Source organism: Bos indicus, chromosome 8, assembly GCF_029378745.1.
Source record: "Bos indicus isolate NIAB-ARS_2022 breed Sahiwal x Tharparkar chromosome 8, NIAB-ARS_B.indTharparkar_mat_pri_1.0, whole genome shotgun sequence".
NCBI classification, from domain to species: Eukaryota; Metazoa; Chordata; class Mammalia; order Artiodactyla; family Bovidae; genus Bos; species Bos indicus.
Genome location: NC_091767.1, coordinates 100,772,754 through 100,789,341, shown reverse-complemented (window position 1 = coordinate 100,789,341; position 16,588 = coordinate 100,772,754). Strand labels below are relative to the sequence as shown.

At 37.4% G+C, this 16,588-nt stretch overlaps 1 protein-coding gene across 6 annotated transcripts in view; it reads left to right on the top strand.

Moving 5' to 3' along the window:
- The window catches only part of ECPAS (Ecm29 proteasome adaptor and scaffold), a 110,025-nt gene that overhangs the window by 32,400 nt on the left and 61,037 nt on the right, over positions 1-16,588 (top strand). For 5 of the 6 annotated variants that reach the window (XR_011568196.1, XM_019966715.2, XM_070795274.1 and 2 more), the window contains 6 exons: positions 2,696-2,812; positions 4,335-4,453; positions 5,767-5,916; positions 8,575-8,743; positions 11,382-11,521; positions 15,926-16,007. Coding sequence is in view for 5 of the 6 variants with exons in the window: in XM_019966715.2 (XP_019822274.1) it covers positions 2,696-2,812; positions 4,335-4,453; positions 5,767-5,916; positions 8,575-8,743; positions 11,382-11,521; positions 15,926-16,007 (777 nt within the window). In the remaining variant the exon portion in view is untranslated. Of the gene's footprint in view, positions 1-2,692; positions 2,813-4,334; positions 4,454-5,766; positions 5,917-8,574; positions 8,744-11,381; positions 11,522-15,925; positions 16,008-16,588 lie in introns of those variants that run through there. The other variant, XM_019966717.2, reaches the window with a different exon arrangement.

Genomic DNA, 16,588 nt, shown 5'->3' with positions numbered 1-16,588 from the left:
AATTGTGAAAATTTATTAAGCCATACACATTCTTAACTTTGCTCTTCAGCTATATGTTATACTTCCATTAAAAAGTTTACTAATGAACAAATGAATTTAAATGAATGAGTAATAAGAACTGATAGAGATAAAATATTATACACCCATGGCTAATAATTCTGGAGGTTTACTGACAGAGGTTAACTGTTGTTGATTTTAGCTGGGGTAAGGACTGGTTCAGTGGATTTCCTGATTTTTATGAGTTTATAAAGGGTTCCAGGCGGTAGATAATCAAATTTGGAAAGTAAATCAATATTTAAGGTGATAATATTGCTAGAAGAAAATTAATTGACTTAAAATTTTAAAACTGTGATAAACAAGAGAGTGTGTAATTCTGGACACTGCTGTTTATCTCCATCAGTGATGATTTTCCGTCAGGTCCTTATAGGAATCAGCCTTGCTTAGATTGTCTGAGGAGGGCTGTTTCCTTTGGCCTGTCTCCTTCTGATTTTTTTCCGTGTCATCCAGCTGAATCACAAATCTGGATGGGGAGGAGGTTGGGTGAGGTAAGCATGGTAATGTAGAATTCTCAGTCTTTGCAAAGTACCAGGGTCCTGAGAGTGTCTCACAGTGACAGACACTTTAGATGCATTGAGCTCAACTGTCAGTGTGTCTGATTAGGTTAAAAATACGGATCCTGGAGTCAGATCTTGACGATGCCACTTGCTGTCGCAGTCAACTTCAGCAAGTTACTTCACTTCCTGAGCCTCTGCTTCTTCCTGGGTCAAATGGGAGTGAAAACAGGGCCTCTCCCGGTTGTTTTGAGAATCAGATGAGACAGGACTGCAAACTGCTGTTCTGCATGGAAACTGCTTGATAAATGTCAGCTATTTTATGATTATTATTATCATATAATAATATGATAATTGTTTAACGAATATTATTAGATTTGTTATTCTTAAAATGCACTATTTCATGATTGCTGTAAATAACTGAACCTTCGCTGTGAACATCCCTATAAGCTCTCCTTAATACTTGCTTTGAAGCTAGAGCTCAAATTTCAGAAATGATGGAGAATAGTGTAAGCCGTGTCCTCTGGAATAGTCTCACTTTAAATTCTTGAGTCTTTAGTTAAGGCTTTCTAAAAATCTTATATCTCAGTGCTCCTTTCCTAGTTAGATAAAGTGGTGTTATCCCACTTTATAGTTAAGACTGGGGTCGTTTGACATGAGCCTTTGTAGCTTCCTTTCTTGCTGTGAGAATCGTTGCTTGTTGACCTCGGTTTCTGCCATCTTTTCCCACTTAAGGGAGAGGAAGCTTGGTATTACTTACTTTAAACTCTTGAATAGAATCAGATGATCTTCAGAATAAAGCAAAAACTTCTCAGCATTTTACCCAAATCCTTTTATAATCTAAGCCCCACTTTTTTCTCTTACGAGTCGGACACGACTGAGCAACTGAGCTGAACTGAACTGAACTGATTCTATGTTTCAGTCAGGTGCAGTGCACCATGTTCGTTTAGACCTCTTATACCTACTTATAACTGATCTTCTGCTTGGAATTTCGTCTGCTCTTTAGGACTTTGTTTCCTGTCACTTTCTCCTTGAAGTCCTTCTTGATCTTGGCAGACAAGTTTTCTTCTTGAAACTCACAGTACCTTGAATGTTTCTCTTTCTGTAGTACTCTTAGTCAGTCTATAGGGGCTGCTATAACAGTATGCTGCTGCTGCTGCTAAGTCGCTTCAGTCGTGTCCGACTCTGTGCAACCCCATAGACGGCAGCCCGCCAGGCTCCCCTGTCCCTGGTATTCTCCAGGCAAGAACTCTGGAGTGGGTTGCCATTTCCTTCTCCAATGCATGAAAGTGAAAAGTGAAAGTGAAGTCGCTCAGTTGTGTCCGACCCTCAGCGACCCCACGGACTGCAGCCTTCCAGGCTCCTCCATCCATGGGATTTTCCAGGCAAGAGTACTGGAGTGGGGTGCCATTGCCTTCTCCGGCTATAACAGTATACCACAGACTATATGACGTCAGTTCAGTTCAGTTGCTCAGTCGTGTCTGACTCTTTGCAACCCCATGAATTGCAGCACTCCAGGCCTCTCTGTCCATCACCAACTCCATAAATAGCATTTATTTCTGAGAGTTTTGGAGGCTGGAAGTCCATGATCAGAGTGCCAGCATGGTCAGGTTCTTCATCAGGAACTTTTCATGGTTTACACAGGGCTATCTTCTTGCTTTATCCTCAAATGACAGAGAAAGGGAGAACTCTTGATATCTTCATCCCCTTACAAGGGCATCCATCCCTTACATGTGAACTCTAGCCTCATTACCTCATCCAAACCTAATTGCCTCCAGATCACAGTGGGGATTAGGGCTTTGCTGTACGAATTTTGGGAGACACAGATATTCAGTCTGTAGCATGGCGTGTTGCAGTCATTTGCGCACCATCTTCTGGGGGACTGTGCCTCAGTATAGGCCTCTGTGGAATCTCAACTTGAATTAACTTGGAGGACATTGTGAAATACATTGCCTGGTAAAATTCTGGTGTGTGGATTCTTGGGGATGGCATTTTGGAACAAGATTCCAATATTCTATACTCCCTTTCTGGGATGCCAAATTTACATCCTTTACAAGAAAAAAGTAAAATAGGTAATACTTGAGAAGTGAATTTGTTTTTAAAATATGATCAAGAATTTCAGTTCCTGCCGTCCTCTATTGTAGGTAATGGAACTGTTGGTCCATCTGAATAAGCGCATAAAAAGCCGCCCCAAGATACAGCTCCCAGTAGAGACACTCTTGGTTCAGTACCAGGACCCTGCTGCAGTCTCCTTTGTCACAGTGAGTATTGTCTTGGACTATTTTCTGACTTGCAGTAAGTTTTCTTTCATAATGTTTAGTAGATGTTATCAGTATATTGGCCAGCCTAGAATTTCATCTTAGACTGTTTCTAAATAAAACAGGAGATGTTTTTCTTCAAATGGACACACTGTTTCTCCATTGAGTGTTGACCTGGAGGAAATGGTAGGAGGAGGTTAATGCATGGCCGTTTTACACAGGGTGAATGTTGGTGTAGTGATGTGTCAGGTATGTTGCTGTATAAAAGAATCATTGATTCTTAGTAAAAGGTTATGAGACATTGGTATAAATAGAAAGAGAAGGGTTATGTAGCATAGAATAAGTAAAGGATGACAGAAGAAGAAAAAAAGGTAAAAAGACAGGAAGAGATAGGAAGGCTGAAATAAAAACAATATATTTGATATATATTATATATTTAGAAAGATACTCTTTTTAAAAGTGGAGTAAACTGGGGCTGGTAAGAAATATTCCTATTAAATGTTCTCCTCATGAAAATGAAATGTAAAAAATATTGATGCTATGTAATGGCAAATGATGTTCTTTTCCTGGTCCTTGTGGTTGTAGCATTGAGGCAGAATTCTATTGGGTCTTATCTAACATCTGGATTCCAAACCTTTGAAGCCACCCGCTGGCCCAGGCTATCTTGTCTGTTCCTGCTGTTGGTATACAGCTCCATTATACATGTGTCTTCCTGTAAGCAAATAGGAACAGTGTGTGCCAGTACAACTGCCAAATAGGATGTCTTTAATGGAATGATTTTACGAAGTCTGTTCTAAAGTCCTTCAGAAAAGCAAATTTCTATCCTATGTGTAAATCTGGATATGCATTTATGGGTTTGCTTAAAATGAGGCATTCACATGGTTTGTAGTGATGCTCGCACACTGACCGCACACAGCTTCCCCTCGCTTCATCATCCATCAGTCAGATGTTGGAGTGAGGAACCACAGTGCCACAATGTACTGAGGTTATTTTAGTAATTGACCAGCTGGGAAATGACAGCCTGGAACCTAACATGGGCCTCCTCTTAGCTTGAAAGGATTAATGTAACAAACTGGGAGATCTGATACTGGTGTGTAGTATGTCAGTTTAGGTAGGTCAAAGGATTACTTTTTTCTTTTCAGTCAAAAGTAACTGCACATGTGAGTACCTAATTCCCCACCCCCATACCTGCCCCCCACCCAGATTTATTGAAACATAGAATTGACAAATAGAATTGTATATGTTTAAGGCATATAGCAGAATAATTTGATGTATGTTTAAATGCGCTAGACTAGGTCTTGCTCCCTCCTGTGAAGCCCATCTTAAAGTAAGTATTTTGAGTAAGTGGGGCTGGAGTTCTTCCTGAGACAGATTGGTTGGCCAGGCTGTAATAGGTGATAAGCAAGAGGAAGGAGGATTCAGTTTCTTGATTATAAGATAACTACCTAGGCTATCAACCATACGTTTTTGTTGAAATCCTTGAATACTTCTTTTATACTAACTTGCCTTTCTCTCATTGCATCAGAATTTTACTATAATTTATGTTAAGATGGGCTATCCTCGGCTACCGGTGGAGAAACAGTGTGAGCTGGCCCCTACGCTTCTTACTGCCATGGAAGGAAAGCCTCAGCCCCAGCAGGACAGGTATGCTGTCCCCGGTTACCTGGTTCCCCACCTCTGAGAGTCAGTGCTGCCGTTCAAAAACAGATCCACACGTCTGGTTTCACCTGGCCAAATGCAAAGGCTTAATTAAGTCGAACTCTTTCAGCCAACATTGCTGTGTTACCTCAACATGACTGTTTGGTTAATTTTGTAAATTATAAAATATCTTGTGAGCATATGGGAAACTGTGCAGAACAATTAACATTTTTTTCAATCTAAATGCATTTTCAGTTTGGTCAGTTATTTTGAAGCAACTGATTTTCTTGATTGCAAAAATTAGAGCTTGTGATTGCAAAAATTAGAGTTCTAATATGCTTTTCATCAAACCTTTCTGTCTTGGAGGATATAAAGTTTCAGAGCAGTTTTCTTAAGAAACTGATTACGCGTTTGTATTCACGTGGGAATTGACGAGATGAAGAGGTTTAGTCTATGCTCCTTCGTTTCTCGGTGTAGCCCAGAAGTTCTGTATCCTAGCCTTGTTGTGGTGAGAAACACGAAGAGCAGCTGTGGAGGAAAGAGTTAAATCATGTTTTCAGTTCGCTTTTTAGAGCATAAACATTTTTAAAAGATCTTCATGCTCACATTTACAAGTAAAAAAAATTTTTTCTCTGGGGAGCGTGTGGTAGGGTCCCTTTAATGTCTGTGTGCACGCGTGTAACAGGAGAACAGGGTGCAGAGAGCCGTGTTCTTGTGGTAGCTGGTGCAAAAAAGTCTTCCTACAAGTAAAATTAATAGACATTGTAAGCACTAGTTTGAAATTGTTTTCCTAGCAACAGGTATAGTGAAAGAAGGAATTACTGAAGCTGTGTTACTTAAATTCACACAGTGGAAATTTAATACTATATTCCAAATATTGACGTGATTCATGTTTAATTTCTTTAGCTTTTGAATGACTTTATTTTTAATTAAACGTGAAAAGGGGAAAAAAAAAAGATTGACAGGACATGTTGTCAGTTGAACTTTACCTAAGGTTTCATATTAAATCTCTTGTAATAGATACTAACATTGAGCTCATATTATATACATTTTTCTCAGGTGTTTTTGTGATGAGTCACGTTGGCTAAAATGTCACTTATCACTCAATATACTGAGCTTTCAATAAGAAAGAAATAAGAATGAAATCTAGGCCAGTCCCTAGACTTTGTAAATGAGTAGTTTTGAAGATGAATGGTCCTTGCTACGATTGCCATTTTTTTGTCAAGTGATTTTTTTGTTGTTGTTATTTTGTCTGTTATTTGCATGTATAAAAAACCCTTATTTTTAAATAGTTGCAATAAATGTAATTGTTTTTTCAGCTTAATGCATCTTTTAATACCAACCCTTTTTCACATGAAATACCCTGTTGAATCATCAAAATCAGCTTCTCCGTTTAATCTTGCTGAGAAACCAAAGACTGTGCAGCTGCTTTTGGACTTCATGCTGGACGTCCTTTTAATGCCTTACGGGTAAGTACACCAAAGCAAAACGGAACAAGGGATCTTGTTCTTGACTGCTTTTACTGTGTGGCGTCCAGTACTCTTTTCAGTGATTCAACTTTCAGGTGAAAATGTGTTTGTCTCAGGTTTGCTTTGGTGCAGCCCTGATCTCTCCTAAACTCCAGCCCCACTGCTTACTGATCTTAACAGCCTGGAGCTGCTTTTGTGCTTTCAGACTTGACCCATCCAAGCTGAAATCAATCTTTCCCAGTAAACGTAGTTTCTCTCCTTTAATTGCATCAGTGCTGTGATGATTCTCTTAGCCATGTAGGCATACAATTAGAAGTTGCTCCAGCTTTCTCCTCCTGGTTGCCTCACTGTCAGTCCCATAAAGTTCCCTACCACTGCCTCCATGTGCCCTGGAGTCATTCCCACTGCTACCCTCTAGTTCAGGCTCTTTTAACCTCTCTCCTCGTTTCTCACCAGCTTCTCTTCTTCAGTACTGTCTACTCTGCTGCAGAGTTTCCTGATTTTTCAAATGCAGATCTTACCAGGTTACACCTTAAAATCCTTGGGCTGTTATTTTCCAGTCATTACACGCACTTGTTTTAAGAGCATACAGTTCCCTCTGCTTAGAATGCTTCCCCATCACAAAAGAAAGGAAGAAGGAAAGAAAGAAAACAGCAAGAAACGACAGCTAAAAAAATCACTTTGAAAAGCCTCACAAAGGAGCTTAGACGTCGGCTCTGTCGTCTCTGACGTAAACCCCCTGCCCTAGGCACAGGACACTCTCCTTGTCCGCATAACACTGAGCACCGTCCGTAGTGCCTCTTGGTGTTTCGGTGCGGTGACGTGTCCCTCTCTCCTACTAGATTGGGAGCTCTTTGAAGTCAGGAGCTGTTTGCTCCGCCTCAGGCTCCTGGTGCCCACATAGTGCCCGCGTTGTGATTTGCTTCTAGCCTGCTCATTTTTTAGGTTGTCCTGCTGCCAGAGATATTTTTCTAAAATACTGCTTTCGTTGTGCTTCTTCGGTAATCTGCACCATGAGCGTGGCATGTTGGGCTCCCCATCGTCTATCCCTCCCTCAGCCACAGGAGAGTTGACGCTGTTCACTTTCTCTCCTCTCCCATTTGTTCTCCTCCTACTCTTCTGATTTGGCAGTTTTATTTTCTGGACCTTCCATTACCTCTGTAATGTGTGTGCTCGGTTGCGTATGACTCTTTGTGACCCCATGGACCGGAGCCTGCCAGGCTCTTCAGTCCTTGGAATTTTACAGGCAGGAATACTGGAGCAGGTTGCCATTTCCTCTCCAAGGAATCTTCCCGGCCCAGGGATCAAACCCACATCTCTTGTGTCTCCTGCAGTTTCTTTGTCATCTGATAACATCCTGTGCTGTTGAGCGTGTTGTGTTGTTATTTTCTCAGCTTGCTCCAGTCGGTAGACAGTCTTACACCTCCTGTTGTTCCTCTGTCTGGTGTCTGGGATGGTAGTCTGTACGATATTAGCTGTTCAGTAATTGATTGGTTTACTTCCTGTGTACTGTCAGTCTTGCGGTAACTTAAGAAATAAATGAAAATCTCCTTTTACAGTTGTTAAATCAGGAGGCAGCCAGAATTGGCAGGTGATGATGGCTTTGGTAATTTAACTTGGAAGTCCAGATTTAACTTAGGCACACAATGTACCCAAGCCAGTGGTCCCTCATGTTTTCCTTCCCAGTGAGAATTTGCATTGTTTATATATAAATATTAAAGTGGTCCTTCAACAAGTTTTTAAAAAATTAGATGAATTTAGGAATGAAATGAATATGATATATAGTAATGTGGAATAGTTTACTGTGCTGTTAGGCTCCTAGTGTTTAATTTTTACTATAATGGATATTTTAATATCAAATCTGGGAATTTGTCAGCTTAGAATTTTAGATTTCAGAGGGACTTGAATCATTATTTATATCAAAGTTTTCATTTTGTAGATGAGAAATGCTTAATTGGTTTAAATGTTTAACCAGTTTAATTGGTTCAAAATGAATTTACCAGAAATCTTATTTTTAATCTGTAGAAGCTAAAAATGAAATAGGATGATAAATCAGTAAATAAGTATTTGTGAAGCTGTATGCTTTGAACGTATAATGGAAAAAGCTGGTCCTCATTATGATTTTTCTCCTTTGGGTCCTTTTGAATTTTTTCATTTTGGGGGCAGTATATGCTTCTGTGGTAAGTGGTTTGGAGGTTTCAGTGGGTGTTGTGATGGAGAGATACAAGAAGTTTAAGGAGAATTGAACAGAAATGGGAATGAATATAAAATTATTCTCTGCTTTGGGTATAAAACAATAGCTTTTTTTTCTTTTAATTTCCATTACAATCAACAAAATATAGTGGGTTCATAGTGATTTTTAGAATAATAATTTATGGATTGAGTGTGAACAGAATACTTATATTCATTATTGGTAACTGTTATGGTTCATTTGTAGTCAAATTGAGCAGATATACTCCAGTGGTTAATTTGCTGAGGATGTGGATACCTTTTAAAGATACCTGTCTTTAAAATTCTCCTTTATGATGAAATTTTAATTTCAAGTGTTTATTCTTCAACAAAAATTCTGTGGGAGGAAAGTATGTAATTGAATGTATTACATATACATGTGTTTGTGTGTGTTTTTATAGAGGGGTTAAATTCCCATTTCCTTTCCAGATATGTGTTAAATGAATCCCAGAGTCGCCAAAATTCATCTTCAGCACAGGGTTCTTCTTCAAATAGTGGGGGAGGTTCTGGAATACCACAGCCTCCCCCAGGAATGAGCTTTTATGCAGCTAAACGAGTTATTGGAGATAACCCATGGACGCCTGAACAGTTGGAACAGGTATCACACACTGTGTGTTCATATGGAGCTTACCCCGCACACTTGCCCTGTGAAGTCAGTCCGTGGAAGCATGTGTCAGAGAATTCCAGTTATTCAGGCTGTCTAATGAAATACATTTGAGAGGAGCGGTTGATGTAATGTGCTGACATCATCATGTCATTTATTGGTTAAAGCCCCAGGGAGAGGGAGGAGTGGGAAAAACTCTTCAGTTTTTCAAATGTTGCTTCCATATTTCACGTATAAAATACAGCCCACTTACAGATTGAATGTTTTTAACTTCTTTCATTTTAGTTTTTAATTATAGGTTTAATGTTTAGCTGCTTTGGTGCAGTTTAAATACAATTTATCTTATGTTATTCAGCTTTTTAGGGCTGTACGTTTTGTGTTAAGTGAGGAACAAGTGACCATGTGGGGGAAAAAGCATGACGCCCTTTTATATTTCTTCCTGGGAATTGAAAAATTGGCATTAAGAATTTTATTCTGGATTTAAACAGGACACAGATGTTCTCTGAGCAGCTTTTAAAAAAGACTGGTGCTCTACAGAGAAGGTGCCTCACTGTGTCTGTGTCATCAGGCACCTCAGGGAAGAACAGATGAGATCAGTATGTAATTATTTTGGAATTCAAGCAACATGGGTTAGTCTTCCAATCCTTCCTTTATCTCTCCATGGCAGTCTAAATGATTTGGTCCTTTTCTTTCTGGCAATGTAAGTGATCACTGATCAAAACAGTGTTCCCAGGAAAGGGAAGAATTGAAGTGGGCATTCTTGCCGCTCACAAATTTATAGAATGATTTGTTCAGCAAGGGTTCTGTGTGATTAGATTAAATCTTCATATTTTATAGATCTTTTTTCTTCTTAAACTGTGATGTAAGAAAGAAAGAAAGGTAAATACTAGCAGAAGCTACTCTTTAAAGTGTGGCCTATGTGACAGGCACTATACTGAGTACTTTGAATACATTATCTCATTTAATCCTCACAGCAGAACTGACAAGGCATAGAAATTATTGGTTCCATTTTGTAAGAAGAACTGAGTTTGGAGATTTACCACAGTCTCACTCCTAGGAGGAGGCTTTGCATTTAGGTCTCTCTGAGTGCTAAAGCTCTCAGTGCTGGAGAATCAGTGTTAACATTAAATGGTAATCTTACACTGGTCATGATTTGCTAATTCCTAAGGGCTTCTGTATGTCTTTTGTCCATTTCATGGTTGAGCCTTGAAGAGTTTGGTTTCAAGGATGAAAGATGTTTTCCTCTAATTTTTAAACATCCCTTTTGTTTTTTACATTTTTTCTTTCAGATGAAACAGTGTTTCTTTTTTTCAAATGATAGTGTTAGTGATAGTGTAAATATTCAAATAATACAGAATATTATAACAAGAAATTAAAAATTACTTGGAATCCCACCACCTTAGTTTGTCATTCACCTTTCACCAGCTCTATATACGTGTGTGTGTGTGTACACAAATGTAATTTTACACATTACATTTTTATATAATATACTATTTGAGCTTCATTTTTTTAAACAAAATGTCAAGTTTTAAAATAATGTCTTTTTAAATGTCTGTATTAAATAATGCATAAATCACATAATATGTTTTAAACTAGTCTCCTATTCCTAGACATGAATATTGTTCTCAGTTTCCTTTGAACACTTTTTCTATAAATCTTTATGTAGTGACTCTCATAGCTGCAGTAAATGCTTGCATCTTCTCTGTTGTAGCTCTTGTTGCAAGTCAGTTGTATTGAACACACAGAGGGAAGGCAGGCATTTTTATGATCCCTTTGTCTGCTTTTTAAAATTGCATCCTTTGTCATGTAGTATTAATAATTGAAAACTTTATCAGTCCTATTTCATATACATGAGAACTATTATGTAACTGATTTTAAAGGTAAAATTTCATTTTGCAGGTATATTTATCCTAAATGCAGTTATTTGTAGTGAAAGTCATAGCTTCTTCATGTTGCATGAAGTTCTTAGCAGAATCTAAGAATCTCTTCTTCAGTCTGTGTTTCATTTTAGCCAGTTAGATTGAATACTGTTTGATTAGAATTTTACTTACATTTGAAATTCTTGCATATGTTTGAAATCTTGTTGTTTTCAGTATGTAAGATTATAGAGGGCAGAGTTAGTATGTTAGCAGTAGAATAGAACTCCATGGACTGTGAGTTTTATTTCTTTTTGAACTGTCACAAGAATCCATGGAGTACCTCACTCCCGATGTACCACACTCTACCAGAGGCTCCAGATTTGGACTTCATTTCAAGGCTTCACCATTCTAGAGAGGCTTTTCACCCAAATAGGAAGGCTTTGTATCATAGTGGCCTTGGAGTCTGAGAGACTTGGGTTTGGATTGTGCCTTCATCATTTATTAAATGTCTTAGTCTCTTCAGCCTTGCCTCAGTTTTCGTATCAGAAAAATGGGTATAATGATACTCATTTCTAGATTGTGAGGGTTAAATGAAATCATGAATATGTATGGGTTAGTATGGTCCCTGGCACACTGTAAGGCTAAATAGGAGTGGCTACTGTTGTTCTATTAATCTTTGGTTTATGACCATAGTAATATGTTAAACACATACTTCAGGTTGGTGGTCTTTGTTTCTCTGATCGATATTTTTCCTTCCCTTCATTTATCTACAGTGCAAATTGGGTATAGTGAAATTCATAGAAGCTGAGCAGGTGCCTGAGCTCGAAGCTGTTCTCCACCTGGTGATTGCTTCTAGTGACACACGCCACAGTGTAGCCACCGCAGCAGACCTAGAGTTGAAAAGCAAGCAAAGGTGAGTTCCTTCCCCCTCTTTAAACTTTAGAAATTGAAAAGATGCTAGATTTCTAAAAGCTTGCTCAGCACATATTCTTTTCAGCTTTTGCGTAATGAGGCATTCAATTTATGAGATTGTGAAATATACCTAATTTGTATGAAAGACAGTTTGCTGAGGAGCAGAATTCTGTATAAGGCAAAGAGGAAAAGCTGTTTGGAGAAGCAGTTTAAAATTGGAATGGATAAGGATAATTACCATAAGAACTGAGACCTTTGTTTAGGTAAATGAACTTAAAGAACTAATGTTAAGAAAAATGTCGAAACCCAAAAGTTACTCATTTTTGATTCTTCCTCTAAAATTCTTTGAGATGGCTTTTAATAAAGGATATGTAGGTATTATGGTTAATATGAAAATCAGGTCCCATGAAAAGAGATACTGAATAGGTCTTAATATACACAGGAGAAAATAAGTGTAATAAATAGACTCATGGAAAAAATTGTATATAAGAAATCAAATCATGCACAATAAAACAATAGTATGCCAACTGGTAAATAAAATTGTGTAACAGCTGATTACTCCATTTAAGTTTCTGTTGAAACTGCTGTGCTTATACCCTGTTGATTGACACTGTAAACTGAAATAATTTTGGCAAAGCAGTTTGTAGTAGGTAATGAACCATAAAAATACTTACTTTTTTTTATGTGAATCTTCTGGGACTTCATCCTGAGAATCATTCAAAAGAAGAGAAATATTTAGAAAAATGTTACAGATTCATTAATTGTATTATTTCCTATAATTGTTAAAAAAGGAAACATAATCAGATTTCTACAGTGGGTAAATAGTGAAATTAAGTACGTGACCTATATAGAATATTACATCTATATAGGTATTATTATCTTCCCAAATAATTATAAAAATAATACAGCAACATGTAAATTGCCCCAACATAATGGCAGATGAATAACACATAATGCAAAATTATATATGTACTGATTTTTAATCAGATTTCTACAGTGGGTAAATAGTGAAATTAACTACGTGACCTATATAGAGTATTACATCTATATAGGTATTATTATCTTTGCAAATAATTATAAAAATAATACAGCAACATGTAAATTGCCCCAACATAATGGCAGATGAATAACACATAATACAAAATTATATATGTACTGATTTTTAATAAATGACATGTGCAAAGACTGGAAAATACATGAAAAATTGAAGATACTTTGTTTAAAAAAATCAGATTATGGAATACTTCATTTTTGAATTTATTTTAATGCTTAATCTAATAAAAAGACGATGGAATGTGGGTAAGATGATAAAACTTTATGAAGGTATATATCATAGGTTTCCCTCTCCAAAGAAATATAAGTAGGTGTCACAGGGTAATGAAATTAACTTCATTGTGTCTTCGTTTGCTTATTAAAATATAAATGAGCTGTGTCTGTGTGGTGGTGGCTGGGAATGCATGTCTGTCATGGAAATAATTCTGATCCTGCCTCTTGCTGATTGTCTGAATATGGAAGACTCACTTAACCTCACTAGGCCTTGGACTCTGTAAAATGAGAAATTTGGACCAGATTGTACTTAACATTCCCCACCAAGTCTAAAATTCTTTCATGCCGCTATGACTATGTCTTTCTGGTATCTCCTTCAAGAAATTTATTTGGTTTTGAAGTGTCAAAAACCCTTTTTAAAAAATTTTATTCAAGTATAGTTGATTTACATTGTTGTGTTAATTTCTGCTATACAGCAAAATGATTCAATTATATATATATATTTTTATAGTCTTTATAAAAATATAAAATATATTTTTTATATATATATATATATATATATACACTTTTCTGTATTCTTTTCCATTATGGTTGACCACAGGATATTTGAGATAGTTCACTGTACCATACAGGAAGACCTTGTTATTTATCCTTTCTATATATAATAGTTTTATGTATTTATATTTTAAAAATTTAAGTATAGTTGATTAGAGCGTTGTGTTTATTTTCTGCTGTACAGCTGGGTGACTCAGTTATACTCTGTCATATTCCTTACCATTATGGTTTTTCACAGGGGATTGAATGTAATTCCCCGTGTTATACAGTACGACCTCGTTGTTTATCCATCCTGCGTATAGTAGCTTGCATCTGCTTACCCCACACTCCCGGTTCTTCCTCCCCCCACCCCGTGGCAGCTGTGAGTCTGCTCTGTGTCTGTGACTGTCTCACAGATGAGTCCATTGGTGCCGTGCTTGAGACCCCACGTACAAGTGGTAGGTCATGTGGTATTTGTCTTTCTCTTTCTGTCTTACTTCACTCAATACAATAATCTCTCTAGGTCCATCCATGTTGCTGCAAATGGCATTATTCCATTCTTTTTTGTGGCTGAGTAATATTCCATTGAATATATGTGCCACATCTTCTTTATCCATTCATCTGTTGATGGACATTTAGATTGTTGTCCATGTCTTCATGTCTTGGCTATTATGAATAATGCTGCTTTGAACACAGGCATGCGTGTATCTTTTTGTATTATTATTTTGTCAGGATGTATACCCAGGAGTGGCATTTTCAGGTCCCACTGGCAACTCGTTTTTTTTTTTTTTTTTTGAGGACCCTCCAAACAGTTTTCCAAAAAAACTTCCTTTAAAACTTCATTGTGTTTGGACTGGCTCCATTCTTTACACCATGCAATAGATTGGATTGTTGGATATATAAATGTGGTGCTGAAGTATTCTAATTAGTTTTGGTTTTGTTCATTAAAACAAGTATATTTTCCAAAAAAAAAAAAATAGCGTAACATTGTTAAGAGGTAAAAAGTGAGTTGAGAACAATATGTAGTTAGCCCATTTTGTTAAATAGAAATCCCAAAGTATCTCTTCAAGCGATCCTTGTCTGTATTGATCTGTTTCAATCTACCTGCCGTACCCATCTAGCTCTTTTATGTGCACAGGAAAGAAGTCTAGAAAAAGATACACCAAAGTTAGTGGTTACTGAAAGGAAATAGAGAGGGTTAGGGTGCAGAGTATAAGGAATTGTATTCTCTATATTAATAATTTTTGAATTTTCATAAGCGTGTAATCAGAAAACTAAAGCTAGAAAGGTGACAAGAGAAAAGTAGAAGAAACAGTGAAAGTTATCCTTATTAGTTAACCATTGTTAGGTTTTCTGTTTGTTTTACTAAAGTGTGTGTGTTTTGTCAAAAATCTGTAAACTTGAAGTATTTATAGAAGAGAAGCAAAGGTGGAACTCAAGGATTAGTTAGTAGAAATCAGCTGAGGAAAGATATAGGTAAATATAAGTAGGATTGTAGACTGTCTTTGAGGATAGTGGAATTGTGGATATCCGAATGAGGTAGTTTGATAGATGAAAGAAGAGATGGATTAGGAAAACAGTCTAAGCACTGTGGTAACTTACATTTGCACAGATACAACATAGTTTGAAAGCAGAATCAAGGTCAAAAGAGAGAAGATAGTGTGGTTAAATCTTACTATTTCAAGTGAAATACAGAATTGCATTATTCCTTGGTTTATAGAATGGCTGGCTGGCGGCTGCTGCGGAGGGTGGGTACATCACCAGTCACATTGTATTTCTAGGTCGGGGGTCCCCTACCTCCACACCATGGACCAGTACCTGCTCTCAGATGAGCAATGGCATTAGATTAGAAATAAACTGCACAATAAATGCATTGCACTTGAATCAGTCCCAAACCATCCTTCCCTCCACCAGCCCATGGTCTGTGGAAAAACTGTCTTCCGCAAAATCAGTCCCTGGTGCCCAGAAGGTTGGGGAGTAATGTTCTAAGTCATCTTATTGTGGGGCCCAATTAGGAATAAGTCTTAATGACTAAATGGCAGCAAAGTCTTAGGTGTTAAGACTGCAGGTGTGTGCTGGGAGATAAGAGGGGGATGCTGGAGGTCACAGTGACACAGAATTTGAGAAATGCCATGGGCTGCAAGCTTCCTAGGGTTGTGGCTTTCTTTAATGGGTAAAATGTATTTTTTGGTCACTTTCCATATCACTTTTGAATTTCCAAGTGGCTAAACAGAAGAACTGTGCCTCAGGGCTCTTTGAACAAGTGTAGTGTGGCTCTGCTCTGTTGGACCTGCTCCGTGTCATTGACCCTGAGAGTGGAATACAGTCCAGATTTCTCGAGTGGCACCAAATCGGGCCACTGGCTGCAATGGTCTGTGTTACATTGAATCATGGTGGGATAAAGAACTTTTTTTTTCTGTTTGAAAACTAACTTTGATAGAAATTAATCCCTTTCCTTCTCTTCTGCAGTGTCAATTGCCTTCTCTTCATTTGTGTATTTATAACATTTTTCTTTAATAATGTATTGAGGTTACGATATTTTGAAATTATTGAAGTGGGAGAGAGAAATAATAATTTTAACAAGCTTTGTTGAAACTTTCTGTAGCTTGATTGACTGGAATAATCCTGCCATCATTAATAAGATGTACAAGGTATACCTTGGAGATATACCACTGAAAACAAAAGAGGTAGGTTGTTTTGGTTTATTCTTACATTGTCATAAAAGCATTTTATTGACATGGTGATACTTGAACATTTTCTCCAGGTTATTTTGATTTAGGCTGAACATATGCTATAGGAAGTACTACTTTGAGACCATACTAGTGTAAGTAGATTAAAGTCTCCTGAAGTAGCTTAGTTTACCTGATGTGGTGTTTTTTATTCAGCTCCCTAGATTAGGCCTCAGTAAACATTTTCTGTAGATATTTTAGACTTTAATGGCTTTATAGTTCTGAGGCTGCAGCTACTCAATTCTGCCATAACGTGAAACCAGCCATAGAACATAACTGAATGAGCATGGCCATGTTCCAGTAAGACTTTATTGATACTGAAATTTGAATTTCTTATTATTTTGTGAAATACAATTTTACAGAATATTGCTTTGATTTTAAAAAAAATCGTTTGAAAATGTGAAAACTTCTTTTAACTCACAGACCTTACCAAGACAGATAGTAGGCTGGATTTCGCTCATGGGCTGTAGTTTCTTGACTCCTGGTCTAGAATCTAGGACAGTAGGTGGGTTCTTCTGAATTTTCAAAGTAAGATGTTG